Consider the following 25,000-nt stretch of genomic DNA (forward strand, 5'->3'; position numbering starts at 1 on the left):
TGAGTCCTTAGAAAAGGCTCTTTACTCACATTCTCTCATCGTATTCAGGTGTGAAACGAGTACCTGGCCGTTAACAGCGTTGTCGCTGTCGGGGAAAAAAATGCAATGTCGCCTAACAGGGGTCATGTCCTGTTCTATATGTTACATGTTGCTGTTGGTCAGGGATCCCCTGTAAAGCGCTTTGAGCACGTTTATATCCTAATGGATATTGCGCGATATTAACAGCTCAAGTTAAAGCTCAAGTTTAAAAAAATCAATTTTTAAAAGTTGGCCAGAAAACTCTTCCTTCAAATAGCGATCGATTTAAATGACCCTCATTTTGGCAAAAATTCTCACACCTGGGACTTCGCAGGTTTTTGCTTACACGGTAAATTTTTATTCTATATAAAATTCAAGGCGTGTAACTCATCACTTAGAAAATTATTTTGTAGTACGGCCTTATTCTGTGAGGTATATATATATATATATATATATATATATATATATATATATATATATATATATATATATATATATATATATATAAACAGAATATAAACATGTATAAGCAGAATTCCTAAAACTGACAACTAACAGCCATGGTTTATTCTGAGGAGGATAAAAGTGTTAATAAAGCATTATTCGAGGAAAAGGGTTGGAATGGTAAAGAGATTGTCCGAGAATTTCCATATAAGAACTGGTCAGTCAGGACGGTTAACAAAATCATTACAAAAGTACGAAAAGAAGGGTCAAATCATAGAAAAAAGGTGGTGGCCGCCCCGTTCAGCGAGGGTAGAGGAAAATATCGACTTTGTGGAAGATGCTATTCTGTCTCAAGAAGACAATCCTGGATCCCATCTCTCTACTCGTGAAGTTGCAGGTGTACTAGGCATAAGTGACTTTTCCGTACGGCAGTTTATAAAAAAAAATCTTAATCTCCGCCCTTTCAAGCGAATCAAAACCGGCAGAAAGTCTGAAAACGTCAAGAGAAAACGCAAAACACGAGCAAGAGCTTTACTGGACAAATTCACCCACGACGACGTTAAGCATATCATTTTACTGACGAAAAAGACTTCACTATTGAACCCTGCAAGAAACAGTCATAATGACGTTGTGTACGGTAGTAGAAAAACTGATATTTCACTGGATAGACTTTACCACGAGAGTAATAGGTTCTCAAAAAAATGGTTTCGGAAAGGCAAAACCCGTCTCCATTTCATCGATACCAAAACAACAAAAGTGAATGCACAAAATTATACGATACTGCTTAAGAAAAAACTGTTACCAGATTGCTTAACACTGTATCCTGATAATTCGTTTATTTTCCAACAAGACGGGGCTACATCCCACACAAGTAGATCGACACAAACATTCTTAGTGGAAAACAACATTAAATTCATAACAAAAGATGAATGGCCTCCCATGAGCCCTGATTTAAATCATATGGATTACAGCATTTGGGCCATAATGTCAAACGTTGTGTACAAGGGCAGACAAAAAGTATTAGATGAAGAGCAATTGAAAGCAGCAATCCAGGATATTGGATATTGATGATATTCGTCGTTCAATTGCTTCGTGGAAAAAACACCTACGTACTGTAGTGTCACAAATCGGCGGTTCGACCGATCACGTATGAGCATTATGAAATCCTGACGCAACTTTGATATTAATTTTTTAGGGTACGTTTTTATAAAGTCTTGTAAAATAATAACTACTTGTTTAATGTTTTAGTAATTTCACATGGCTATTATTAAATAATAAATAATTATTGTCTCAAAAGGACAAGTGTCTACTATTAGATATGAAGTGAGTAGAAAAGTGCCAGAAGACAATAGAGAATAAAAATTTTTTTCGCGGCGGTGGTGGGGTTTGAACCTGCGACCTTATTGGTACGACAACTCCGCCTGGCAGGTGAGAGCGTGGCTCTACCGTGTGAGCTATCCACGAACACAAAAAATATTCGTTTCAAACCCAAAGTCATTTCTAGATCCCTCTCTCACCCACTTCTTGAGATCGCCGATTCGTTCACCACCATCGCGAAGTAATTTTGACCAGCAGTTAAGCTTAATAGCCAATATTCTCATCACAAACATATAACATAGAAACGATTGAGACATTGAGTATGCTCCGGTGTATGGGGTGAATTTTTAATTCAGAAAAGTGAGTGGAGCAGGCACTTATGTTGGTAACAACAAGATATGAAGTGAGTAGAAAAGTGCCAGAAGACAATAGAGAATAAAAAAAATTTTCGCGGCGGTGGTGGGGTTTGAACCTGCGACCTTATTGGTACGACAACTCCGCCTGGCAGGTGAGAGCGTGGCTCTACCGTGTGAGCTATCCACGAACACAAAAAATATTCGTTTCAAACCCAAAGTCATTTCTAGATCCCTCTCTCACCCACTTCTTGAGATCGCCGATTCGTTCACCACCATCGCGAAGTAATTTTGACCAGCAGTTAAGCTTAATAGCCAATATTCTCATCACAAACATATAACATAGAAACGATTGAGACATTGAGTATGCTCCGGTGTATGGGGTGAATTTTTAATTCAGAAAAGTGAGTGGAGCAGGCACTTATGTTGGTAACAACAAGATATGAAGTGAGTAGAAAAGTGCCAGAAGACAATAGAGAATAAAAAATTTTTTCGCGGCGGTGGTGGGGTTTGAACCTGCGACCTTATTGGTACGACAACTCCGCCTGGCAGGTGAGAGCGTGGCTCTACCGTGTGAGCTATCCACGAACACAAAAAATATTCGTTTCAAACCCAAAGTCATTTCTAGATCCCTCTCTCACCCACTTCTTGAGATCGCCGATTCGTTCACCACCATCGCGAAGTAATTTTGACCAGCAGTTAAGCTTAATAGCCAATATTCTCATCACAAACATATAACATAGAAACGATTGAGACATTGAGTATGCTCCGGTGTATGGGTGAATTTTTAATTCAGAAAAGTGAGTGGAGCAGGCACTTATGTTGGTAACAACAAGATATGAAGTGAGTAGAAAAGTGCCAGAAGACAATAGAGAATAAAAAAATTTTTCGCGGCGGTGGTGGGGTTTGAACCTGCGACCTTATTGGTACGACAACTCCGCCTGGCAGGTGAGAGCGTGGCTCTACCGTGTGAGCTATCCACGAACACAAAAAATATTCGTTTCAAACCCAAAGTCATTTCTAGATCCCTCTCTCACCCACTTCTTGAGATCGCCGATTCGTTCACCACCATCGCGAAGTAATTTTGACCAGCAGTTAAGCTTAATAGCCAATATTCTCATCACAAACATATAACATAGAAACGATTGAGACATTGAGTATGCTCCGGTGTATGGGGTGAATTTTTAATTCAGAAAAGTGAGTGGAGCAGGCACTTATGTTGGTAACAACAAGATATGAAGTGAGTAGAAAAGTGCCAGAAGACAATAGAGAATAAAAAATTTTTTCGCGGCGGTGGTGGGGTTTGAACCTGCGACCTTATTGGTACGACAACTCCGCCTGGCAGGTGAGAGCGTGGCTCTACCGTGTGAGCTATCCACGAACACAAAAAATATTCGTTTCAAACCCAAAGTCATTTCTAGATCCCTCTCTCACCCACTTCTTGAGATCGCCGATTCGTTCACCACCATCGCGAAGTAATTTTGACCAGCAGTTAAGCTTAATAGCCAATATTCTCATCACAAACATATAACATAGAAACGATTGAGACATTGAGTATGCTCCGGTGTATGGGGTGAATTTTTAATTCAGAAAAGTGAGTGGAGCAGGCACTTATGTTGGTAACAACAAGATATGAAGTGAGTAGAAAAGTGCCAGAAGACAATAGAGAATAAAAAAATTTTTCGCGGCGGTGGTGGGGTTTGAACCTGCGACCTTATTGGTACGACAACTCCGCCTGGCAGGTGAGAGCGTGGCTCTACCGTGTGAGCTATCCACGAACACAAAAAATATTCGTTTCAAACCCAAAGTCATTTCTAGATCCCTCTCTCACCCACTTCTTGAGATCGCCGATTCGTTCACCACCATCGCGAAGTAATTTTGACCAGCAGTTAAGCTTAATAGCCAATATTCTCATCACAAACATATAACATAGAAACGATTGAGACATTGAGTATGCTCCGGTGTATGGGGTGAATTTTTAATTCAGAAAAGTGAGTGGAGCAGGCACTTATGTTGGTAACAACAAGATATGAAGTGAGTAGAAAAGTGCCAGAAGACAATAGAGAATAAAAAAATTTTTCGCGGCGGTGGTGGGGTTTGAACCTGCGACCTTATTGGTACGACAACTCCGCCTGGCAGGTGAGAGCGTGGCTCTACCGTGTGAGCTATCCACGAACACAAAAAATATTCGTTTCAAACCCAAAGTCATTTCTAGATCCCTCTCTCACCCACTTCTTGAGATCGCCGATTCGTTCACCACCATCGCGAAGTAATTTTGACCAGCAGTTAAGCTTAATAGCCAATATTCTCATCACAAACATATAACATAGAAACGATTGAGACATTGAGTATGCTCCGGTGTATGGGGTGAATTTTTAATTCAGAAAAGTGAGTGGAGCAGGCACTTATGTTGGTAACAACAAGATATGAAGTGAGTAGAAAAGTGCCAGAAGAAAATAGAGAATAAAAAATTTTTTCGCGGCGGTGGTGGGGTTTGAACCTGCGACCTTATTGGTACGACAACTCCGCCTGGCAGGTGAGAGCGTGGCTCTACCGTGTGAGCTATCCACGAACACAAAAAATATTCGTTTCAAACCCAAAGTCATTTCTAGATCCCTCTCTCACCCACTTCTTGAGATCGCCGATTCGTTCACCACCATCGCGAAGTAATTTTGACCAGCAGTTAAGCTTAATAGCCAATATTCTCATCACAAACATATAACATAGAAACGATTGAGACATTGAGTATGCTCCGGTGTATGGGGTGAATTTTTAATTCAGAAAAGTGAGTGGAGCAGGCACTTATGTTGGTAACAACAAGATATGAAGTGAGTAGAAAAGTGCCAGAAGACAATAGAGAATAAAATTTTTTTTCGCGGCGGTGGTGTGGTTTGAACCTGCGACCTTATTGGTACGACAACTCCGCCTGGCAGGTTAGAGCGTGGCTCTACCGTGTGAGCTATCCACGAACACAAAAAATATTCGTTTCAAACCCAAAGTCATTTCTAGAACCCTCTCTCACCCACTTCTTGAGATCGCCGATTCGTTCACCACCATCGCGAAGTAATTTTGACCAGCAGTTAAGCTTAATAGCCAATATTCTCATCACAAACATATAACATAGAAACGATTGAGACATTGAGTATGCTCCGGTGTATGGGGTGAATTTTTAATTCAGAAAAGTGAGTGGAGCAGGCACTTATGTTGGTAACAACAAGATATGAAGTGAGTAGAAAAGTGCCAGAAGACAATAGAGAATAAAAAATTTTTTCGCGGCGGTGGTGGGGTTTGAACCTGCGACCTTATTGGTACGACAACTCCGCCTGGAGTGTCTACTATTATAACTTTTTAAATGACAGCATATCTCCAAAGTGGGGCCTTTTATTTTCTCGCACACTATATTATTAATGTAATGAACTGTTGTAATGTTAGGGAGATAATCTTTGTTAACCATAAAACATTCAGGCTGACAATGCTGGCCTCCCTTACAGTGTGTTGAATTCTTTCTTCTGCCAGTATTTAGAGTCATTTGAGAAAATATATATTAGGTTATAAAACATTTATCCTACTATTTTTTCACTTGTTCAGATCTGTTAATTTCTTGTTGCAATCTTCAGTAAGTGGATAGAGATTTTAATTGTTGGCGCTTTTCATGTTTGAAAATAAAGTGTGTGTTTTGTGTGTGTGTGTTTGTGTGTGTGTGTGTGTGTGTGTGTCTGTGTGTGTGTGTGTGTGGTGGATAGAAAGAGATAGATAGATAGATAGATAGATAGATAGATAGATAGATAGATAGATAGATATATATATATATAGATAGATAGATAGATAGATAGATAGATAGATAGATAGATAGATAGATAGATAGATAGATAGATCGATAGATAGATAGATAGATAAATAGAAAGATAGATAGATAGAGAGAGAGAAGGGAGAGAGAGAGAGAGAGAGAGAGAGAGAGAGAGAGAGAGAGCGTAATAGGAGAAAGGAAAGATAAATATTATTATAGCGAATCAGAATTTGGATCTTAAAATGTTATAAACAAAGAGGGGATTGTGTATTAGAGTTAGAATTCAAGAAAAGAGTAAACATTCAGTCATGAGTAATGCTTTTAAATGTAATTTCTTCGTGTATTCATAGTTTTACTCTTATTATCCTATGTACACATGTCACTAACCAAGTGAACTTCTGGGTCAATTCCGTTTTTACCGGCCCAATCAACAGTGAACCTTGTGATGTTGTTTTCTGACAATCTTTTGGGAAGCTTGTCATCCCGAAGAGTCTTCAACAACTCTTGTGCGGCGTTATCCACGCTGAAAAATGATATTTGGATAATTTTGATCATACAGTTACAATTATCAAATAAAATAAAACAAAATAAAATAAAATCCCTTTATTCATTCCTAAGGGAATATTTGTCTCTACGGTCTATTCAAAGGGAAAACAGGAATAATGTAGGCGTCATCCGCAGTGCAGCGCCGCAAAGTGAACCAGGTCTTGATGACTTGCTCAATGTAATACAATGTGGTGGGAAGTCGAACTCGGTATCTTCTGGGTACGAAGCAAAGACCATACCGCTGAGCCACGTTGATACTTGAAAACCATAAATATGGCAATAATTCCACTCAATGATGCGGATGCAATCAAGTTATCCAAGAGGAGAATATCTAAGGTTATATAAACACTTGGGAAATTCAAGAAACATACTTGAGTGTTTTCATGAAATATCTTTTACATGGATTTTCAGTCAAGGACATTAGAACGCATAGAGCTGAGCATTGTCATATTTTACGACAATTCTCAGAAAGGATAATCAGCAATGTATTTCAATCGGATTAATCAACGAAAGGCTGAAATAACGATTCAACTCAGGCTTCATTGAATCTCGCGCTGAATCGCTATGACTGCTTTCTGGTTAACACGGTAAAGTCTGTTGTTATAACAAAATGTCGGGATAAATTTTGATTTTAAAAACAATTCAGGTCCTCTCGTTACATGCAAACTCATTTCATCAGACGTTATTGTAAAGTGATAAAAAAATCCTTGAGCTTTTATGTAGCGCAATATCCACTAAACGTGCTCAAAGCGCTTTTACAAAGGGTCACTGACCAACACCAACACGTCTGTTATGCGATATTGCATTTTTCTCCTGACAGAGAAAACGTTGTTAACGGCCAAATACTCATTTTAATACCTGAGTACGGCGAGAGAATGTGAGTAAAGAGCCTTTTCTAAGGACCAAACTATGCGCCGAACGAGGCTCGAACCCAGAACCTTCCGATCCGAAAGACCACATAGCTGCACGAAGACAATGCATGGAGTAGTAGTAGTAGTAGTAGTAGTAGTAGTAGTAGTAGTAGTAGTAGTAGTAGTAGTAGTAGTAGTAGTAGTAGTAGTATAGTAGTAGTAGTAGTAGTAGTAGTGGTAGTAGTGATAGTAGTAGTAGTAGTAGTAGTAGTAGTAGTAGTAGTAGTAGTAGTAGTAGTAGTAGTAGTAGTAGAAGAAGAAGTAGTAGTAGTAGTAGTAGTAGTAGTAGTAGTAGTAGTAGTAGTAGTAGTAGTAGTAGTAGTAGTAGTAGTAGTAGTAGTTGATAGTAGTATTAGAAGTAGTAGTAGTGGTGGTGGTAATGGTAGTAATAGTAGTTATTAGTAGAAGTAGTAGTGTTAGTAGTAGTAGTAGTAGTAGTAGTAGTAGTAGTAGTAGTAGTAGTAGTAATAGTAGTAGTAGTAGTAGTAGTAGTAGTAGTAGTAGTAGTAGTAGTAGTAGTAGTAGTAGTAGTAGTAGTAGCAGCAGCAGCAGTAGTAGTAGTAGTAGGAGTAGTAGTAGTAGTAGTAGTAGTAGTAGTAGTAGTAGTAGTAGTAGTAGTAGTAGTAGTAGTAGTAGTAGTAGTAGTAGTAGTAGTAAGAAGAGTAGGAAAGCAAAACGAATTTTACGACTCACCTTCTTGCCGCCATATCAACGAAGTTTCCGGCAATCCTCATGAGAGTCAAGTTCATGTTGCTGATGTCCCTGATGTAAGCCAAACAATGGTCTTCTACGTTCTGGGCTTTGAGGATGCCGTGTTGAACTTCTCTCTCAGTTACTATGAAGCAGTATTTATGACAAGTTTGTTTAATTTAAATAGGTTTTTGGTTTGTTTTTAAACGAATAAATAAGAATTGGCATATGTAACATTACCAAAGCATATAATATAACATGGTTAAGGGTTAATTGAGGATTATATCACTAAATGCCTTTGATATAAAAATACAATATGATCAATCAATAATATAAAAAGTGATTCATTCAACAAATGATTAAGAAAACATTACTGGCCATATTGAAATCTTAGATAATGCAGCTTTTGGTCCATCAACCTTTATAAATACCCAGAGAAAAAACATTCTTTGATTCGAATCCAATATTATTCCACAATCAATGGTACCAAGTGAATGGTACGAAACATTAACGATTTTCGTCTAGCATTAATATTACATCTGAATAAGTAAAGTTTAAATTTATCTCCTCTTTTAAACGTTACAGTAAAGACAGTCATGAATTGTAATGAATCAATTTTATCCATACTGTGTATCAATCTATAACTTTGAATCAAATAACCATGAATTCTTCTGTACTTTAAACCGGGGAGATCCAACTATTGTAATATTTCTTCATATGAACAATAATATATATTATGAGGCATTTTGGTAGGCCGTAGTTGTACTTATAAAGACTTTTTGACTATTTCTACAGTCAACAATACGTTATCATTCATCCAACAGGACACATGTAACCATACATATAATTTATATGCGCTATTTTGTGTGAGTTGCCCTGTTAGCAAACTCAGATAGGAGCTCCTCGAAGATTGTGCATTTTGGGTCCCGTAGTGCGATCCGTTTGATACTCGACTCACAGGCAAATGGACATGGTTTGGATGCGCGTTCACAATTGAACATTTTAAGATCATCTAGCAGCAAAAGTAATGGCGGGTTCAACATCCGTGACTTTCATATGATTAAACTGATAATGAACTAAAAGAGATAGTAATTACAAAAAGAAAATCATGCCTCGGTTTATCAATTTAAGAAGAAGAAAACCTAGAGTTTGTAAAGCCAATGTATGGCTCGAGTAATCTTTTTTTAAAAAGGTTTCCAGTTTCCGTAAACATCATTATGCTGTCAAATCAATTCCTCAAGTTACCAAAAATAAGTCCGGTACCTCATAATTCATTACAATTTAACGTGTCCTTGGTATGCTAATGATATCGCAGGCACTATTTCGGCTGTAAAACTACACTTTCAAGAAATAAATCCGCCACAATTTTCGTCGCCAGTAATTGGAAAAGGAAATAGACCCAGACTTCTCTCTATTTTATGTTAATCGTACAGATATTTTGTGCGTGGGCTATAAAGGGCGATGTAGCCGGAAATGCGGGTGGGAGAGAATTATTGGAATTTCACTTTGATTTTTCATTTGAAAAGAAATTACGCTGTCACCCTTTCGTGATGGTAGAAAAAAAGGTTCTCTGCAATTCCAAATCAATTGTCAGTTTTGATAATGGTGCACAGTTCCTGCAATTACTCTAAGAAATAATTTTATACCAACGGTATATTAACGAAGACGTGTTAACTACCAGGACAGATTTACAGATCTGATCATCGAATGTAAATTGATTGGCTAGTTTATAATTGTTGTAATGAGAAATGTCAATGGATTTATACTACGAGGTTGAGTCAAAAAGTAATGGGACTTTCTTATTACTTTAAAACAAATTGAATCAATACCATGTATCATGTTTCAAATTAAAGCTTGCCATTAGCCGAGTAAAATGCTACTTTTCAACACAGTCTCCGCCTCTCTCTCGATAGCCATAGTCCACCGTTTTGTAAGGCCATGTAATCTGTCTTCGTAAAACTGAGTTGACTGAACTTTCAGCCAATTTTTCACTTTTGTCTTGGCTTCTTCGCCATCTTCAAAGCGATGTCCCCTCATTGCCTCCTTTAGTGGAGTAGACCAAAAAGAAGGAAACCTGAAAGTGTCAAGTCTGACAAATACGGAAGGTGATACAGCGTTGTCCATCGATGACCTCCCGTTTCCTGACACGTTTGTGGAGGGACATTTTCATGAGGAAACCGTACTCTTTCCACTATTAAATCCGTTCAAACTCGACGAATTCTTGCTTTCCGTCGCTTCAATATCTATTTGTACCTGCTATGTCATCAAGAGTTCTCCTATCAGATCTGATCAATGCTTCTGTCTTTATTTGATTCACTGGGTTGACACTGCTTGGACGACGGCCATCACAAGACTTGTCAGATAAAGACATGTTTGAGGGGGTTTCAGTTAGGTCTAGGTATTGAATTGTATCTCATTTTCTTCTAAATGACGAGATACATATTCAACCTACCTAAAAATATTTCCTATACAAAATGCCTGAGTTTTATAAACTTTCCCAAGACGTTTAAAAATGTTACTCGAGATTTCTTCTTCGAAAACAATATTTTCAATGACAGCTTTCTGTCACTGTCTGACATCAGTGCGGGTCTGCCATTTTGAACTTTGATAACTTTGTCAAAATTTAATAGAATTAAACACTTTAACTTTTGGTTTAAAGAGTGCATGTGTAATTCAATTGAGCCAAATATGACGTCACTTGAAAAAGAAATGAAATCAGTAGGACATTTTTGTCCCATTACTTTTTGAGTCACCCTCGTAGAAGATGTGCATGGAGCATTATTATTCCTAGTGAGCGCTGTTATATGATTTTTACTGTTTTTGTTTTGTGGTTTTTTTCTGGCGTAACAACTATCATTGATGCTGTGCTTTTGGGTACAGTGCTCACAACTTACATCAGCCGGATATAACGTGCCAACGCACAAAACTATGTGTAACCTTGAAAGTTTATAGTCTGAGTAATACAAATTACTGAGAAATAATCATGGCTGGCTAAAACAAAAACAAAGAGCTGAGTGACGTCAAGTTCGTTCCTACTATAGGGACGGAAAGAATAGATTAATGCAGAGCCACGATCTTTACACAACAGGTGTCTACTTGAAAAGGGATTTATTAATCCAAATGTGTATTCAGATAGAAAGGTCGTTGAACATCGCCGTAAGATTTAAATCTAAAGGGTTATCAGACTAGTAAATTTGACAAGTTTATTAAATTATTATAAAATGTTGTTTATTATTATTAAAATGGCAGTTGTTATGGATATAATTTGATCATTGAAGATTACTATTTAATTGATTTTAAAAAGTTTCCTTATAAAAGCAAAAATATTTTCGTCTTCATTAACAAGCATCTCGGTTTAGAACATAACAGTAAACCAATCTTCCCCAAGGCTTAAAAGTGTTCGTTATCTTTGATCTTTATTTAATCTTTTTTTTTTTTTTGCAATACACTTTTACAGAGTAGAAACCAGAACTTTAAAATTCCATATTTGTTGTCTTATTTATTTTAAAGAAACCACTAGATTAATTTAACTGCTTTGGTCTGTTCGAAGAATTATACCTGTAACTGAATATCAGGAAAATAAATAGGCTGTGAAAAAGAATATTCGAGTTTCAAAGGGATTGATAATTGCATTGGAATAAAACATTTCGGAGAGCCAATCCTCGGACGGAAATGAAAATTGTAATTACATTTGCCGTTCCAATAACAGGTTTATTTGTTATGCTTTATTTCGCATTTTTAAAAATCCAAAAATAACAATCAGTATCAGATCATATCAAATGAACGGAGTTGTAATAAAAATTATCTTTCAAATTTTTTTGGTCTTTTTTTTGTCCATTGGCACAGCAAAACAGTACTCTAAACGGCCTCCACAGGGCCGTGATGGAAAAAAGTGAGTAGCAAAACCCCAATATCCTAGGTCCTACACTGTTAGCTGCAATCCAGTGTTTCTTGTTACACAGAATTGAAAACATAAGAGCTTATCACCCATACTGGAGATCACTAACATTCAATCCTGATTGATTGAGTTAACTAAGTATTATGACAATCTTTTAAAATGGGATACTTAATGGAACGTTTTGCCTGTAAATGACTTAAAAGAAACAAACAAAAAAAAACAACAAAAAGAATGAAACAAAACAAAACAAACCAAAAACAACCCAACTAAACACGCCCCCCCCCCCTACCCTAACCCCCCCCCCCCCTCTCCCCCAAAAAAACCCCTCAAAAAACGGAAGAGTTTCATAACAAATGACAAGAAACTCTCAATTATTTTATCTTCGTCACTCACCTGACATGAAATAGTGGTGCATTTGTTCCCTGTCGATCTTTTTGGTAATAAAGAGGACCTGTGCAGCCTTCCTGATGATCTTGGTAAGTTGTCCAAGGGTGTTCCACCATGCTGCCTGGTCTTGCTCCATTTGAGTGGGCTTACCCTGGGATATCCATCATCATTATCATCATCATCTTCATCATCTACATCATCATTAACATCATGATCTTCATCATCATCATCATCATCATCATCATCATCATCATCATCATCATCATCTTCATCATCTACATCATCATTAACATCACGATCTTCTTCATCATCATCATCATCATCATCATCATCATCATCATCATCATCATCATCATCATCATCATTATCATCATCATTATCATCTTCTTCATCATCTACATCATCATTAACATCATGATCTTCTTCTTCATCATCATCATCATCATCATCATCATCATCATCATCATCATCATCATCATCATCAACAGCTAAATTATTGTTATCATCATTATTGTTATCATGGTTATTGCTATCGACCATCATCGTCAAAGTTCGTTTTCATCAAAATCAGTTCTTTTATCATCACCCTTTAAAATTAATTGCAATTTCCATATCGTAAAATGGACAAGAATATTTGCTTGAGACATTTAGATAGGACGCTGCATGCGATCATTTTGAACGACCAGGTCAATAAAATCCACAACGGGAAATTCATTTTTTTTTTCGTTTGACATGACCTTGAATTAGACAAAAAATAAAACCAATTTCATATATTTTACTAAATTTTAAACAGGGCATGGAAAAAAAATTAATTTAACATTCAATGAAAACCCAATGGGCATTTTATGTCTAAATCTATTGGAATCTACCATGAGTGGCATGACGAGGATAGTTTATTTCTATTTCAACGAGTGATTCGTTCGTCTTTACTAATTACATTATTTAACTAGAGATTCCTTACTCAAAAGTCTTGTAAAATAGAATTTAACATTTCATTGATTGTATATCTGACGAGAATAATTTCTACGATAAAAAATAACTCATTTAATAAATCTGAACCCGTGAAAGAATCCTATATTATTATACCCCTCCCCATAAATAGTGACGCCTCATGGTAACAAGATCACAATAACTGTGACGATTATCAAGCGTTAATTTCACTAAAATTATATTTTAAGTCCTTTATTCAGAGAAAATTAAATCAGATTCAATTGAGGGGTAGAATAAAAGATGTCTTACACTCTTGTGTCTTGGATTTTGAACGTTATTCCCAACGAGAACTTGTAAGTTCGTGCAGCAATTGGGAACACGTCCGAATTCCAAAAAGCAAGAGTGCAAGAATCGTATACGCTCCAAAGTCAAGACTGGTTTAATAAGACCTCGAAGGGAATGATAGGTATCGAAATGTTATAAACTTATTATTATACCTACTGAATAATAATCACTCATAATACGTACTTTATTGTTGAAGTTTGTGTATACAGAGCTGATGGGTTGAAGGACGTAGACCGGTGGTACAAAATTATCGTCCCTCTTATACCACTCATCGAGGAGGTGAACTTCCTCTGGGTTTTGCTTGGCGCAGTCACGAAGCATCACATACTCCGAGGCAACAATCTCTGCCGGAATCGGACGGTACCCGTATTTTTGTCCAAGAAACACCTAGAATGATTTCAAAATAAGAATGTACAAGTTAAAGTTCTCTGTTTTCAATTTCAGCTTTACAGCAGATATCAATTTAGTTGGTTTCGTAAAGGAAAATCTCAGATAGCTTCACTGTGATCTCAATTCATAACTCGATCGGGATCATCAATAGGATGGAGGTCATCATAGCTTGTCGCTCCAAACACCGAACCCACTCCACAGTATCTGGGGATCAGACTCTTAGATCATGATTAGTGCAGCTGGGCCCGTCCTGTTATTCTCTAAAGATATGCTCCATCGTCTGCTCTGGGCATCCACATGTACACAAGCTGGTCTCAGCCAGCCCCCACTTTTTCATGCTTCCTGCTGTTCTTCCAAGTTTTGCCAGTGCTCTGTTTAGTGTTACCAATTCATTCCTGGGGAGCTCAGTTACAGTGGGTAGTTCTTCTCATGGATCTCCAACGGCTTCATTTGCATGATTGTTCCCCTCCCTCCATGTGGAAAATCGGTAGACAGCTGCATGGTCAGGGTTGATGCTTTCTTCATGAAGCTCTTTCTTGATTTCAGTCTAATAGTCGTCGGGTTGTGGTCTTGGAGGGGATGCCTTGGGTCAATTTCCTGTTTATATTTCTGGACTTGTGGGGAGGTGCAATGCCAGTCAGCCGATGGTGGACTGGAACTGCAGTTGGTTTCAAGTTACCAGTAATGATCCGGTAGGCGTTATGTAGCTCAGGGTCAATATTTTTGGTATGACAGGATCTTGCCCAGACTGATGGGACGTATTCGGTCGATGAATAGGAGAGGGTTAGTGCAGTTGTCCTGACTGTTTTTGGATCTGCTCCCTATGTAACGTTGCCAGTTTTCTTAGGAGGTTGTTTCTTCTGGCCACCTTTGCTTTTGTCTTCTTTGTGTGAGCTGGGAGAAGGACAATGAACCGTCTAAGGTGACACTGAGGTACACAGGGAATGTATTGTTCTCTACTATGTTTCCATTCCAGGAGATGTTCAGTCTCCTGTAGGCTTGGCAGTTTTTTAATGAAAGGCGCACACTTAAGTTTTTCCAGGGGTTGGCATTTAGTGAATTCTTCAAATAGTAATCAGAGAGTGTCTTCATGGCATCTGTTAGTCTCTCCTCAATGGTCTTGAAATCAGAGGCCTGGAACGCAAGACACAGATCACCTGCATATAGAAACATCCGGATGGTCTCGAACTCAGGTTTGTCGTTAGTATAAATGTTGAAAAGGATAGGTGCAACTACCGATCTTTGTGGGAGGGTCAGTCTTTTATTAGATGAAATATCCTAAACTGCTATGCACAGTCATAGTGTACTTGTTTGGGAAGGATGATTGCATATAATTTTTTTGAAAAAAGTTGCCCGTTGCTATGGAAACGACGCCATATTAGAAAATAAACAACAAATCTTAAAAAGTCAAAGGCTTTTTTGTTTATCAACCGATTGTCACAATATTTTGGTCACAGATAGAAAAAAGGAAAACAAAGAGGCTCTAGAAGCCCGATTTTTAATTTTTTTTTTAAATTAGAAACTTTAAAAATTAAGTTCAAAGTTATTACTCGATTTTTTTCCCTTGAACAAAGTTACATAATTTCAAATTACTCATAAATTTTTTTTTCAAAAATCCGGCTCCTTTAGGACCTGCGTATTTGTATGACACTCATTTGTAGAAAGTTTGAAGAAGATTGGTTGAAACCTGGGGGAGGAGATAGGTTTTTAGTGACGAAAATGCAGTTTTCAGAAAAACGCATTTAAAAGTCAAAGTAAACGAGTTTAGGGAAAAACGCTCCTCTCGCTCTCTGATTGGATTGTGACCACATGACACATGACATTATTAAGAACAAAGTGATTGGTTGTTGAAGATAGAGGAGAGATTTTACTTTTAATTGATATGTTTTTGCCTTTACTTTGTTATAAAGACTATTTGATATTCTTTCATGAAATCGGTGCACTGAAACTAAAAATGGGCAGGATTTAACCATACTATGGGTCACAAAATACGTTTTTTTGAGTCGAAAAAAACTGAAGATGAAGTTCTCATGCAATTTTTTATGCAGACAAATGGTCACATGACAACATCCCACCAAAATCTAATTTTAGCAAACTTGGTCAAAATTCATCATTTTTAATGTCGCTTCCCCCTCTTAACTTGTGTACGGAAAAATAATAACAAAAACAAAAAAAGCTCGTTTAAAGAGACGATAGAAAACATTTAATTAGGGTTTAGCAACAATATTATATTTCATAATATATTATAGGATCAGGGGTAATTTTTAAAACAAATTAATACGAATGACATTTTATATGAAATATGCACAACTATAACTAACAATACCATTAATATTTTGTTTTACATTCTACATGCACCAATACTATGAGTGAGACAAAATGTCCTCTTCTTTGTGTTAACTCTTTAACACAAAAACAACAGCATATGTCAACAAAGGTATGTGGTAACATAAGCTTGTCCAGTGACAAGTTTTGATGGTAAAATCGTGAAAACGGCGGTCAATTGTCATAGTGGTCACTGGTCTGGTCTGTGACATCCTCGCGTTTCTTTTCCTATACTTGTGGTCCCTTCATACAAGAAAGTAGTCATCTTCAGGCGTAAGGCAAACGGAACCGTGGTTTATTCCGTTTTAAGCAACGTTAAATCGGTGACAATTGCTCGCCACCCTTTGGAAAGGACGCTAGTCCATCGCAAAGTATATTGGGCCAGAACGAGCAATCTCTTTTTTTGTGAGCCAAGGATCACCGGCCAGTAATATCCTCGAGAAGTTTTTCTTATATTTTCAACTTGCAATATCATCTGCCTGTTTATGGTAGTAACTTTTTTATGGGTATTGAATAATGATGATGATGATGATGATGATGATGATGATGATGATGATGATGATGGCGATGATGGTGATGATGATGGTGATGATCTTTAATAAGAAGTGTGGTGATAATGATGATGATAGTAATGGTGATTAGATAATGATCATGATCACAAACAAACAAACAAACAGACCGACTGACTGACAGCGTGGGAACCGATTTGTGTTCTATTTTTATCGTCACACCAAACGATTAGTGTTATGACAACATTTCGCTTCGTCGTTAAAATATGTTTTTGATTGCATCCAATGCACTATCGATCGATTAATTGATTGATTGATTCCGATACCACAATCTGATGCAATAAGTGCCTGTTTGATTAAATAGTTGCAATCAATCGACAGTAACCACATCATATCCGAAAGAATTTTATCGGTCTAATTTCAGACGGAAATCATCCATTTATTTCCATTAATGTATTCAGCCGTCCAATTTCCGTCTTTAAAATGTGGTGGCTGGTTCCCCTCCTTAGTTTTATCCAGTACTTTCCCTTCATAAACATTTTAAAGTGTTTGTAAAGTAAGGATATTTGTATCGGTGATTCTATTTTAAGATTCAGAGCAAAGGCAATAACGCTCAATTTTCAACTTCCAAATTATTTGGTTGCGGGCATAGAGGCATTTGAAAAAAAGGAGTCTTAACTAAGACATGTAGTACCGTAATATTATCCATTCTTTATCATATTTCGAAACATTGTATTTTACCACGAAAAAAAAACCCAGTCACGATCTTCTCTCAATCTTCGCAATTAATTCCATGGTTCAATTCAACAATGTGATCGATGTACAAATCAACATTAGAGCATTACTGGGCTGAAAAACAATATAACATCAATAAAAAAAAAAAAAATTAAAAAAACAACAAAAAACAAAACAAAACAAAAAACACACACAAAAACGCACAAACAAAAAACAAAAAATCAAAACAAAAATAAAAACAACAAAAAACGGCAATACAGGAGCCAGATGAAAGAGGTTTAGTCGATATATTTACTCATCCTTGAACAGAAGTGAGATTCCTTGTGGCCACTTCCGGCGTGCACCCAGGATCACAAATAGGTGGTTAATTGACGATGCAATTGAATATTAATCTGTGCCTATTTAATTTGGTTCAAAACAAGGCATTATTTTTAATTAGTCATATTGTGTCCCGTTAATAGTCCTGTGACTTTCGAAAAAAATGTAATATTGCCTTAAAAGCATCATGTCTCGTCCTACCGACATGTTAGGTGTTGCCGTTGGCTAGGGACTGGGAACCCTTTGTAAACGATTTGAGTACGTTTAGTGGATATTGTGTTATATAAATGCTCAAGTAAGTTATTTACCGATTCATTCTTCTAGTGCCTGCTCTTTGTTTTGCTTTTCAGTTGAAGCGAATTTTTTTAGCACTACAATTCACTTTACACTTTGCCAAGGTGGATCTGCAGGTCGCTGGTTTGGATCCGAGATGAGACATTGACTTTTTTTTCTAGTGACCTAGAAGGTTTGATAGCTTTGTCATAGTATATCGTCGTTTAGAATATTATATGGACTTTAAATTTGTCAAGCCCGCATTTTATTACTTACAAGGGTAGACCGAAAAATCTTGACGGAATCTGTAAGAGGGTGTTCTACGACTTCAAGAAAACTTCCTCTTCAATGTAATCATGCGTTTATGTGAGCATTCTTGGTAGCTTTCTGTAACCCAGTTGCACATAAGATCGACACAGTATAATCTCCACGGTTTGATGCCATTTTTGACATCTCTCCCCACGTCCACTTCTGGGTCTTCATGTCACGCTCAGGGTCCTTCTCCAAGTCTCCAAAGGTCTCCCTCTCCTCCTTGTTCCCCACGGGGTCCATATGAGGGCGACCTTCCTTGGTATAGCACAATGGTTAAGTCCACCTCCATCTTCTTCTCTTTACAAGAAGAGATACAGGTTCCAGTCCTGTTATCTTCATCAAGACGCTTGCCATTTTATTATATGGCTTAAAATGCCTGAACGGAGGCGTTAAAATAAACATTTTAGTTTTTATATAACTTACGATAAAATTTGGTCCCATGGAAACCCTCTGACAGTTTTCGATTTCCTGCATACACAACTTGGTGGTCATGTGATCGTCTGTGGCATCGTCACGGACACCCCATCTCATGTCTACCACCTGAGTAGAGAGAGATAAAATTGATGTGTTAATTATTAAGACAGAAGATGTATCTTAATACGATTAAGATTGAAAGTATTTTGACATTGAAACTCTTTACAATTATGTTGATAGATTAAGTATTTATATTATTATTATTACTTTTTTTATCATCATCATTTTCATCATCATCATCATCATCATCATCATCATCATCATCATCATCATCATCATCCGCAATATAAGTAATTATTATCAAGATGTCCCTAACCATCATTATCATTATAATAACTTTCATTCTTGATTGTGTCATCATTATTTCAATCACTCAATTAATATCACCGTTAATACCTAAATAGGAAATATCAGAGACGTAAATCATAAATAATATGCACCACGCCATTCCATTAACAAGTTCTCCTTTATTTGGCTGTTGTTATTATATACAGGCAGAGGTGATTCAAGGAACTCTCCCATAATTTTGTTATTCTTTCTCTCGATGTGCGGCTATGTGGTCTAGTGTATGAGATTCGCCTTCGAATCGGAAGGTTCTGACTTCGAGTCCCGCTCTGAGCGGCGCATGGTTGAGTCTCGGAAAAGTTTGTTTAATAACATTCTCTCACCGTACTCAGTTATAAAATTAGTACCTGACTGTTTACAACGTTGTCTCTATCGGGGAAAAAAGTGTAATATCGCCTGACAGGCATCATGTCTCGTCTTACATGTTAAATGTTGCTGTTGGCCAGGACGTCTTTGTAAAGCACGTTTGGTGGATATTGCGCTATATATTAAGATCTAGTTTATTATTGTCACCTGAAAAAAATATGAGACCTAAATAATACAGATATAAGTCAGGATATTTGAATACTCGGTATGAGATGCATGTTAACTCTACCATTGGGGAGGAATACTATTTTACTGATAACTTTTCAGACAGAACGGAAAAACGAAATAAAAGCTTTGATTTTTTTCCATATGACTGGGAGCATTAGTTACTCCAGTCAATAACTAAATAAGTAAATAACATAACGAAATTAATATTCACGGATTCCATGCGCTTCTTAATGATTCATTAATTCTCCAGTCGTATTTTGGAAACCAAATGTCCATTTCATACAGTGCAAGTCGCCTATGAGACGCCCATTTCGTCTTAACACTGTAAAAACAGGTAAGTGCAATGTGTGCGTAATCACACACATACAATCACAAAAATATACAATTGGTTGAGTTCTCTTCTCATTTCTTACTTTCCCTTCTCCCATATTTCTCTATCTTTCTCTCTCTCCCTCTCTCTCTCTCTTTCTTTCTGTATCTCTGTCTGACTGTCTGTCTTTCTCTCTCTCTCTCTCTCTCTCTCTCTCTCTCTCTCTCTCTCTCTCTCTCTCTCTCTCCTTCCCTTCCACCCTCCCTTACAACACGCCTTCCTTTTAAGTTATTGAATCGTCCTTAGCTAAACTCTCTCTCTCTCTCTCTCTCTCTCTCTCTCTCTCTCTCTCTCTCTCTCTCTCTCCTTCCCTCCCACCCTCCCTTACAACACGCCTTCCTTTTAAGTTATTGAATCGTCCTTAGCCAAACTCTCTCTCTCTCTCTCTCTCTCTCTCTCTCTCTCTCTCTCTCTCTCTCTCTCTCTCCTCTCTCTCTCTCTCTCTCTCTTTTCCCTCCCACCCTCCCTTACAACACGCCTTCCTTTTAAGTTATTGAATCGTCCTTAGCTAAACTCTCTCTCTCTCTCTCTCTCTCTCTCTCTCTCTCTCTCTCTCTCTCTCTCTCTCTCTCTCTCTCTCTCGTGTCTACTTCTTCTTCCTCTTCTTCTTCTTAAAAGTAAGGATGGTGCTGATTCAAGCAGCAAAAGTTCCAAAGGTGAATCTGGCTCCAAAAGTACCAAAAATGGAAGTGCTAAAAGTGATTCGGGAGCCAAAGGTTCCAAGGATGGTCACGAATCAAGCGGAAAAGGCTCAAAAACCGGAAGTGCCAAAAGTGATTCTAAAAGTCACAAAAGTGGAGGGGATTCTAGTAGCAAAGGTGCAAAGCATGATAAAAGCTCGAAAAGTGGGGACAAAAGTTCAAAGGATGTGAATGATTCCGCTGCCCACAAAGGAGTTAGTAAGGAAAAAGATCACAATGATTCCTTCACGGTAGCCAGTGAGAATGGATTGGCAGACGAGAGTTTAGAGGAAAATGGTTTGATTCCTGACCCAGAACAACAGGAACGGGAAAAATTACTGAAAGTTCTCAGCGGGTGCTTAGATGATTTACCTCCTCTTAGCTCCAAAATTGTGCGAATTTTTACCAGTTCTACATTTACCGGTATGTATTACTATATATCCCTAATCCCGTTATTTCTTCTTCTTCTTCTTCTTCTTCTTCTTCTTCTTCTTCTTCTTCTTCTTCTTCTTCTTCTTCTTCTTCTTCTTCTTCTTCTTCCACCCCCCAGCAGTACCGCCTTCATATTTAAGTTCTGGAATAATTCTTATCAGTTAACCCTAAGGGGTCCAATGTAACCTTCGTTGGATGACATGCCAGAATATCATGCGATCAGGTGTCCAGTTGTCTGACAATTCGCTCTCTTTCATTCTCTCTCTCTCTCTCTCTCTCTCTCTCTCTCTCTCTCTCTCTCTCTCTCTCTCTCTCTATCTATCTATCTATCTATCTATCTATCTATCTATATATATCTCTCTCTCCTACCTATCCATCCATCCATCCATCCATCTCTCTCTCTCTCTCTCTCTCTCTCTCTCTCTCTCTCTCTCTCTCTCTCCCTCTTCTTGAAGAAGAAGAAGAAGAAGAAGAAGAAGAAGAAGAAGAAGAAGAAGAAGAAGAAGAAGAAGAAGAAGAAGAAGAAGAAGAAGAAGAAGAAGAAGAAGAAGAAGAAGAAGCAGAAGAAGAAGAAGAAGAAGAAGAAGAAGAAGAAGAAGAAGAAGAAGAAAAAAAAGGGCAAAAAAAAGAAGGAACAATCGTTAAGGGACAGTAGGTAAGTTGGTGGCTTGTTATAAAAAAATCCAATGGTACAGAAAATGTCAACTTAAAATTCTGTCCATGACATTACAACACGTCTACAGCGGTGACCAGTGCCAGTATCTTATTAGCACTAGGTAAACTTGTGACCATGTACTGGCAGCTGAGTGACTGGACTGGTCTGCCACACACACTGATTATACAACTTTTGTCTTTTTGACCTTAAAACTTTTACTTCATATATCGATGAATCAAGCTGACCTCTCTGCTTGTCAAAACTTACCAAACTTGATTTTGGACTTTAAAAAAAGTTAAAAGTAATCTAAATCCATCGATAAACCGAGTAAAAGTTTTGTGTCATAACTAAAAAAGGCACTTTGTCAGAGCAAGACAGCTGGTGGTCACTTATTTAATCGATCAGGAATCTGGTCAGTGGCTTTTGGCAATGACCTGTCCATTCGAGGTCTCGATAATCATCATAAGTAGGGTACCTATAATGACAAAACATTGCTGTGTTGTAGCATACCTTACAGCAACATAATTTTGTTGTGTTTGTATGTTTGTTTGTTTATTTGTTTGTTTGTTGCTGTTCTGGTGTTTGAGAAAACCCTTAAACGGCAACATGACTTTTCATAAAAAATAAATCACAGTATCTTCTATTATTTATATGGCGATAGCTGTATAATTCGCCACTTTCACCGAGAAAGGTAATAGATAAGCGAGTCGGGCTTCATTGAAGTTCGTTGTTACTTCTCTCTTGGTAAAAACGGTAAAAATCTGTTGGTTGTCAGATTAGAGAAAATTCAAACTCAATCTTCTAAGAATCATGGGAAAAGAATATATTAGGACATTCATTTTTGAAACAATACAAAGGCATAAGAATTTTTAAAATTTAGATAATGACCAATGTGGGATAGAGGTAGATTCTCGATTATAAGATTTCTCAAAAGCCTCGTCCAATATATTGGAAAAGCAAAATGGATGGTAACAGTGTTAAGATAATGGGTGAATAGGAGTTGCGAATGTGAGTATTTTTAGATATCTTCCTATATTTTACAAGGATGATAGTTCAGCCAGAGCCCTATTTAAGGCAAGATTTTAAAATCTCAGTATTCCTCAAAGGGTAAAACTGGTTATTCCTATTAACATCGTACGAACTTGACAAATCATTTATAATCTCTCTAGAAAAACATAATGATATCCTGAGAGAAAGGGCTGGTTCAAGCGGTTAGATAAATACATACGTGCAAGTAAGATAAGAGTATAAGAAGGTATTCGATACTCCAGTAGTCTGTCAAGTTTTATGTGATTTTGCCTTGAAAATTGTAATGAGTTCAAGGTCATTACGGATACAAATTTTGAAAAGGTAATGTTGGATAAAACAGCATGAGAACTACAGGGAAAAAATCATCCCCAAAAATTAGCATTCCTGGACAGTGAATTGGCGCTTCTTATATAGCCAAACCATTTTTATTTTTGTTTTTAAATCATTATCATTACTGCCGTTCTCTAGAAAGACACGTATTCAAGAAGTCCTAGGTTTGATAGCGTATGCCAAGATGAGGGTCTTTTAAATCGCCCAATATTTGAAGGATGTGTTTTCTGGCCAAAGTAATAAATACGTTTCTTTCCAGAGAGTACGGCAGTTAAATGATTAATGGGGCGGGGTGGGGGGGGGGGGGGTTAAAAAAAGCGTCTAGTGAAAACAAAGATCAAACACACTTGACTTGACTAGTGTTTTGATTTCTAAGTATATTAAGCTAATATTTAGTATTTTAAACATAAATAAGAATAGGATTTCTGATTGTTTAATCTTTATCCTTTTCTCTTCTTTTTTTATTATTTAAATTCAATTTTTCCACAATCAGAAAACCATGAGTTTCTTTCTTCTATTTCAAATTGAACTCACTTTCGCTGCAACTCAATATTCACCACTTGAAATTTTCAAAATTTTTGACCATTTATCAAAAAGTGAACATTTGACAACAAAGATAAAGATTAAGCTTCATGTGTAAAACTTGAGTTGTTTAGACGCTACTGGCATCAGAAAACAATAAAAAGAGAAAGCCAATGGTAACTGCCAGAGTGTATGGCCATATTATGGATGTTTTATAATATTTCCGAAGTCACCAAAATTGGAAGTAGTATTCGTATGTTAAGCTTGTATTTCATGACACCGAGACGTTTAATTCCTCTGTAAACATGTCCATTTCTGTATAGATTTAGGTGCTACGTTTCATATCACAACAACACAGCAGCTCGATTCAGATAACGTTTTCCTGGTCGATTCAGGATTGATTCGAGGCGGGGTGAATCGCGGTGTGATCCTGGTTACAATGTTTTGTTTGGATAGAATCTGTGATAAATTCGTAACAGATATGTCAAGTAGTCTTATATGGGTATTATCACAATCAGCCTATTGTGTGGCCTACGCATGTCAGATACGCGCGCATACTTTACCACGTAACGTTTGGATAAAACCAATCGTAAGTAACAGCTAAGGGATAATGGTCAAGAAAGCGAATGTATTGCGATATCACGGGTAAAGCAAATCTTTTTATTGTTGGATCTTTGAGACATCTTGAAATCTTGATATAAACTTGTATGGCATTTAATCAGGGTTGTAAATTCATTACTGTTTAATGATTTGGAATTCCCACAATGTTAGAGACTTTTCCAGAAATATAAACGGCATTCCTGCGTTTGGTAATCTATATTATATGTATATTATCAAGAACGTGGTCATTGAGTGCGTCGCTCTTGAACTGGGTTAGAAGTTAGAGACGGTTTACAGCTATATTTTATTTGGTGCTTTAACTCGTAACAGTTTACGTCAGTCTTTGTTAGGACTGATACAGTGACAAATCTTGAGCGTCACTCTGGTGCGAGACAAAAATCTCAGAAGAAGGAAATAGAACAAAAAAATGGAAGAGACGAAGTTGGCGTCACTCAGCTCTTTGTTATTGTTTTTATACAGCCATTTTAATAATTAGTTCTCACTAAATTATATCAATCAGACGATAAACGCTTAAGGATAA

The 25,000-nt window shown here is 37.2% G+C and overlaps 1 protein-coding gene across 3 annotated transcripts in view; it reads right to left on the minus strand.

The window, feature by feature from the left end:
• The window catches only part of LOC144965472 (NACHT and WD repeat domain-containing protein 2-like), an 82,669-nt gene that overhangs the window by 8,415 nt on the left and 49,254 nt on the right, over positions 1–25,000 (minus strand). For all 3 annotated transcript variants that reach the window (XM_078900842.1, XM_078900844.1, XM_078900843.1), the window contains exons 4-8: positions 18,912–19,028; positions 13,810–14,013; positions 12,358–12,502; positions 8,070–8,211; positions 6,307–6,442 (exon numbers count right to left, since the gene is read on the minus strand). In XM_078900842.1, coding sequence (XP_078756968.1) covers positions 6,307–6,442; positions 8,070–8,211; positions 12,358–12,502; positions 13,810–14,013; positions 18,912–19,028 — 744 coding nt within the window. The remainder of the gene's footprint in view (positions 1–6,306; positions 6,443–8,069; positions 8,212–12,357; positions 12,503–13,809; positions 14,014–18,911; positions 19,029–25,000) is intronic.

This window comes from Berghia stephanieae, chromosome 2 (genome assembly GCF_034508935.2).
Source record: "Berghia stephanieae isolate SIO BIC M18660-M18661 chromosome 2, UCSD_Bste_1.3, whole genome shotgun sequence".
NCBI lineage: Eukaryota > Metazoa > Mollusca > Gastropoda > Nudibranchia > Aeolidiidae > Berghia > Berghia stephanieae.